The sequence below is a fragment of the Melanostigma gelatinosum genome (genome assembly GCF_949748355.1).
Source record: "Melanostigma gelatinosum genome assembly, chromosome: 2".
NCBI lineage: Eukaryota > Metazoa > Chordata > Actinopteri > Perciformes > Zoarcidae > Melanostigma > Melanostigma gelatinosum.
In genome coordinates this window covers 14553154-14558880 of record NC_136635.1, presented here as the reverse complement: position 1 = coordinate 14558880, position 5727 = coordinate 14553154, and the positions used below count along the sequence as shown (strand labels likewise).

General features: G+C 37.1%; 1 protein-coding gene across 2 annotated transcripts; it reads right to left on the bottom strand.

Moving 5' to 3' along the window:
- Positions 1–638: 638 nt before the first annotated feature.
- Positions 639–5144, bottom strand: cyb5b (cytochrome b5 type B). 2 transcript variants are annotated; one of them, XM_079295487.1, is made up of 5 exons: positions 4700–5144; positions 3215–3343; positions 2275–2301; positions 2136–2167; positions 639–1895 (listed from the first exon to the last, which is right to left on the bottom strand). In XM_079295487.1, exons 1-5 carry the CDS (start codon positions 4874–4876, stop codon positions 1802–1804), a joined length of 459 nt encoding a protein of 152 aa, XP_079151613.1. In that variant the 5' UTR covers positions 4877–5144; the 3' UTR covers positions 639–1801. The 2 variants fall into 2 exon arrangements, with proteins under 2 accessions (XP_079151613.1, XP_079151614.1); XM_079295488.1 differs by lacking the exon at positions 4700–5144 and adding an exon at positions 4327–4516.
- Between the last annotated feature and the right edge of the window lie 583 nt (positions 5145–5727).

The following is a 5727-nucleotide window of genomic DNA, read 5'->3' as shown; positions in this document are numbered from 1 at the left end:
CATGATAGTACAAATATAGAAATAACATGTGCAGCTGTTGCCCTAGCTACTCTATTTGTTTGGGCTTATTCCTTCTTTCCAGCATCACCCAGCGTCATTTCTTAACTTGTTTGTAAATGGCCTCAACAATAATAGAACACTTTTGTCTTTTGAGATCCTGCTGCACAGTTCAGAAGCTGACTACCAATTAAAGGTATGTCAAGATCAGAAGTCTCTGTCCTCTCTGGCTAGCACACCTATTGTTTGTTTTTTGTATGTTGTATTTGTTTGACAATTGACACAAGCAGGTAGGGAATTTTATAAAGGACAGTTAACTAAACAGATATTGTCAAGAGTGATGACAAATAAGTATCACACCATTTATACATATTTTGAAAGATTCATTTTATTCAAGGAGACTTAATGACAGGAACTTGCAATTGAAATGCAAAGAGATGGCAACTATTTATTGTTGAAGCCAACCAACAAAGTTGACATCTGCAGGTTTTGTAGCGACATGTAAAACTAGCAAGTTATATTCAGTGTTGAATGTTAAACGATAGGTGGTAAATGGACTTACAATAGTTATGTCTTTGTAGTTTGAAAATGCTTCGTTTCAATAGTCATAGCAAATAAAATCAAAGGAGTGATTTTAGAAATGCTTTGCAAAGGTTTTTATTTATCATTGCATATTTAACATTACCAACAGCTGAACAGCAACCTCGAGAATTAAAGATGTTGAACTAAAATAGATTAAATGTATATGCTGTGGCCTGAGACGCACACCAGACTGCATTGAATACAATTCAAACCCTCTGACAGCTGCAGTACCACTCAGCCAAAACATACAATTAAGATGCATTAAAATGAAAGTTATGAAAAAGCACCAGTTAAAAACATAAATGATTCATAACAAATGATTCTTCTTCCAAGGGTATTCACTCATCATTCATTGTCAGCTATTCTATGTAGGTAATACAATATGCCTTTAAGTTAAGTTTACATTAACGTGATCAGACGTAGTACACAGTGTACAACAACAAACTAGATCCGAGACAAAAGACGTGAGCCTGAGGGAGAACTCTGTCATTACATGCCTGGATTTATATTGATATATGGTTCAGGCAGTTTGAACTTTTACACAAATTCTCGATGACAGAACTGTAGAAAAATGTGACAAGTCGGAACAGATTCTAACTTAAATAAACACTGACACCATATAACTAACATAAAATAAATGCGACACTGCAATTACATAATGCATTAATAACTAAATGCAATCAAGCAATTTTAAACAAGAAAACTGCTGTAAAGAGTGACTGGACTAAACTGATTCATATTGTAAGGTAGCAGTGACATTTTTCACAATTACAACAAAAATAATTCATTGGAAATTATTATTCTGTGTAAAAAGTAGAATGTTAGCGGTCAACTATCACCCTGAATTTATCACCATTTTGCATACTAATGTCTCAACATTAAATGAATCAGTGAAATGATGGTGCACGTATACAGGCAGTTAAAATAACCTTTTTTTCTGAGCAGGCAAATGGGTAATCCAAGTATTGACAAATGGGTCAAATGCATATGAAACTTTAAGTTAAGAACGGCATTAATGACAACAGGCAGTGACAAAGAAATGCAAAGAAACTGAAGGCGGACAATTTAATAAAGGACAAAATCACTTTATCAAATTGCTCACCTTCTGTTCTTGTTGCAGAGGATGCAGACACTCCTAATTGTGTGCGTCAGTGTGAGGCAGTTTTTGGTCAAACATTTCAAGGCCTTCAGATGAAAAGAGTGAGATAAACAGCATGCCAGCTCAGGAAGACTTGTGTTCAGACAGGTAGTAGCGATACACGACACCAACGACAGTTGCTGCAATAGCAGGCATCAACCATGTCGTCCAGGAGCAGCTGGAAAGAAAGATGCAATTTTTTTTTATACATTATTGCCCATTGCGTCTTTTTAATTTGAAACTATCAGTGTTGATATTGACAATTGAAATCAATCACATGTAACCATTTGCAGAAATAAAAATAAAAAATACTTTGTAGTTTGTTTGATCTCCATATTTACAAGGATTCATGCAAGTGAGCAGAATAATTAGCAGTAAACAATGAGTCTGACACACGATGTTCATCATGACAACTCACCTGGACTTTCCTGAGTTCGAGACATTTTCATCCTGTAGCAGAGAAATAGGACTCAAATTAGAGATCTATATAATTTAGCCACAAATCAAGATATTTGTATTGTCTTTGTTAATTCTGTTTCAGTGACTTTGCTGCTTACCATCGCATTCTCCTTTTTTCTGTCATCCTGCAAAGAAAATCAGTAAATCTTAATGTGATGACTAAGACAAATTACACTCATAACCAAGCCAAGAATTAAAATCAAAGTCAGTTTTTAACAATCCATAGTTGGTCAAAAATCAGATGTATTCATATTAATTAACTAGTTTAATATTTACAACTGTTGACAAAATCTAAAAATAAAGTAGTCAGCCGGAAAAATATCAGTTCTCACTGCAGAAATCAGTCCCTGGAGAGCCAGAGCAATAATCAGACCGCCAGGAATGTTTCCACCCTCAGCAGTCTTATGAATCTTGTAATTTATATGTTATTAATCTGTATACGCTGATCGTTGCAAAGCTGTGTTTTGAAAAAAACATAGCAAAACCAGTGATATAGCAACATGAAACTTAACTAAAACACTATTGGGGGCCATGCAAAACAAACCTACTAAATGTGAATAAAGGTGCTGCTATCACAATTACACAGTAACCTTCAGTATTACTATCCAACTATACAATATTATTTAAAAAATTACTGAAATAGTCAGACATGGTATACTTTCTACAAAGCCTTGATATAACACAATTTAGCTAAAGTAAAGTTTGAAATTTAAAACTATCTTTGAATGTTCAACACTCTGTTTTTGTCTCATCCTACTATGCTGCACAGTACCCAACATTTGCATTTGATTGAATGTCATCGCCCTCAATTTGCTAATAAGCATGTGATCCCCAAATTGTTTTCACGGCACCAACTTGTGACTCCGAGCAACTTTTGTGAAACAAATGGCTTTTTTTTTTCCTCGACGCGATTTGGTGACACTGATTAATTACTCTGCTTGAGTAACGTCAGTATTTGACCGAGGGATATGGACCCCATGAAAAGATACTAGAGGCAGGGCATCGGGTCCTTCAGAGCTAACAGAGACCTGATCTTACCATGTGGAGCTCCCCAACATAGTACTGCAGGAGCAGCTCCCTGGCATCTGCGGAATGACCCACGTCCTCAAAGCTCTCTGTGGCGTCACCACCCGCCTGCTCTAGCAAAACCTCCTCGCCGCCCGGATGCTGAAATACAAATACAAGTGTTGAACTTGTCAATTTACTTATATTCAACACACTCAGAATATCATACAGGGGTTTTATAATGCTTAATTAGCCTGAAGAAATGAAAAAAACACTTGAAATCACAGGCAAATTCATGAAATGCACCAATATGATCAATCAGTTGTGGAAAATAACCAAGTACATTCAAGTCTGTACTTGTGCAATTTTGAGATGTATAACTGTACTCAAGTATTTACATGCCCCTACAATAGACAGCTAAAGCTGCCAGTTACCTTACAGATTGTGAAATACTGTACATATGTCCACCTTCTAAAAACTATGAATTACGTTAAGTTAACAACCCAAGTTTAATAATTAAAAATTAGCTCCACTGCAAGCAGCTCCAGTATTAATTGTTGCTAATATGACTTATTATACAATTGATATATATCGTGATGTTAAAACGCTGAAAAGCAAATGTTGCATATCGAGTAACTTCCATATGAATCATGATACAGGTAACGTTAAGTTATAAGTTAGTCCTATTGAGTTTACAGCTTAAAAAACACGTGAACGTGTGCGGTTACTCCTTAAGATCAAATAGTATGCAGGTATATCATGCATCTGTACTTAGAAGCAACAGTAACATTATGACAAGCTTTGGTATCAACGTCAGTGAACGTCAGCTACTGTTTATGTAAGGTTCCAGAATGGAGTGGTCTCACCGACGTCACGATCTCCTTAGTTACGAGGTCGGTCGGCCATGTTGGAGTACATACAGATCCTACATGGCGGCGCGTAAACAAGGAAGTGCGGCGAAAATACCATACTTTGAATCACTGGATAGTGCATCAAAGGTTCGCTACCTGGCCAAATTGAAGGTTATTGGTAACTTGGATCCCTATACGATGAGTGCAGATCGTTTCAGTGCCGATCCTACTTATCTTCCATCGGTAAACTACGCCAACATCTACACGTATCTCGTGAACACCCCCAGTCCTTACACAAAAGACGAGCTGGAGTGCTACAAAGGGCTCGACGCTTATAATCAGTTTGTCAGTGGATGGGTCCGAGACGTCAAAGCAACGGTGGTCGAGAATTCTCATATCGTCATTGGAAGGGTAAATATATACAGATCTCGTCCGATATTTAGCAATATTCTATGTTTACTCAGCGCAAACAGACACGTTGGCGTCCAACACGTCCAACATGGCCGACAGCTAAACTGTGACGTCACACGAGACCACTCCATTCCAGGAAGTAATTTTAGCCGAAATAGCTAACGTTAGGTTAACCAAAGACTTCGCCAAAGTACAAACTTAAAATATGACCGAAATAGTTGCTACCGGTTTGCAGAAAGTGTTTATTATTTCTTACCTCTTCAAGGAAACTTGTGACGTCATAGACTTTGTCGTGTACGATGAGCCAAGAGTCACTGCTCATGCTATGCAATCTTATTTCTTCTAACGTGTAATATTTTACACCTTCTACTGTTTCGCAGTTAGCGGATCCACTACCCGTGTGAGTGGGGTCTTCGCTAATATCCTCACCCATTCTAAATAGTGTAAATAACCCTTATGTCACTTTTAACCGACAAAGCTAACGTTAGCTTCCGAGTTCTGGGTGTGCGCGTAACGCTAGCTAGCAAACGTTACGTCTAAAGTCAGTTTGCATCCCGTTCGAATGAGGTTAGTTCTGCTCAAATAAAGCTGCTATTGACACAGGAAAGAGGCGAGATGACTTAAACGTCAGTATTACCACACTAATGGTGAATTGCGGTATAGACAAAGTCCGTAAGGTGGCACGTCAGTACACATGTGAAACCGACCAATGACATGCATGTCTCTTAACTATGAGTCACAAACAGGTGAACTGACCAATGAAGTGTACCACGTGATGATCATGAGACTTGGAAATTTGCAAAGGTTGTCAACTGTGCGCTGTGGTTGCGCATACGAATCTTTGTATGACATAACGTTTCTTTTTTATATCTTTTCGTTTGACAATCTTTGTTTTGGCACAATGTGGGATATAATGACTAATATAAGATGTATTATAATTGAAATAATATTCCTCTTTTAACTCTAGACCAAAACACGAGTATGGAAAATAGTATGACACAATTTAGAAAGCCAGAAAAAACAGAATATCTTTATGTCATTTAAATTAAATGACAAAGATATGATGTTTTTTCATTTTCTGATGCAACATTAATGGAGCATGTCTAATGTTGCATGTAGACATGCTCCATTAATGTTGCATTAATTCCGAAAATGAATTACAATTAACTAAAATGAGTTTCTTCAGCGTTCAACTATTCTTTTCATATTATTTGTGAACTCAAACGTGAATAATCAGCAACACAGAAAATGTCCTTGTTTGTAGGCCTACAGCCCTGGGCAAAA

Excerpts from the sequence above, each read along its gene's own strand:
- cyb5b (XM_079295487.1), bottom strand. The coding sequence starts at position 4,876 with ATGGGTGAGGATATTAGCGAAGACCCCACTCACACGGGTAGTGGATCC. Across the intron at positions 2,302-3,214 it reads ATGTTGGGGAGCTCCACATG|GATGACAGAAAAAAGGAGAA; the intron begins GTAAGATCAGGT and ends TTTTCTTTGCAG. Across the intron at positions 2,168-2,274 it reads GAAAAAAGGAGAATGCGATG|GATGAAAATGTCTCGAACTC; the intron begins GTAAGCAGCAAA and ends TCTCTGCTACAG.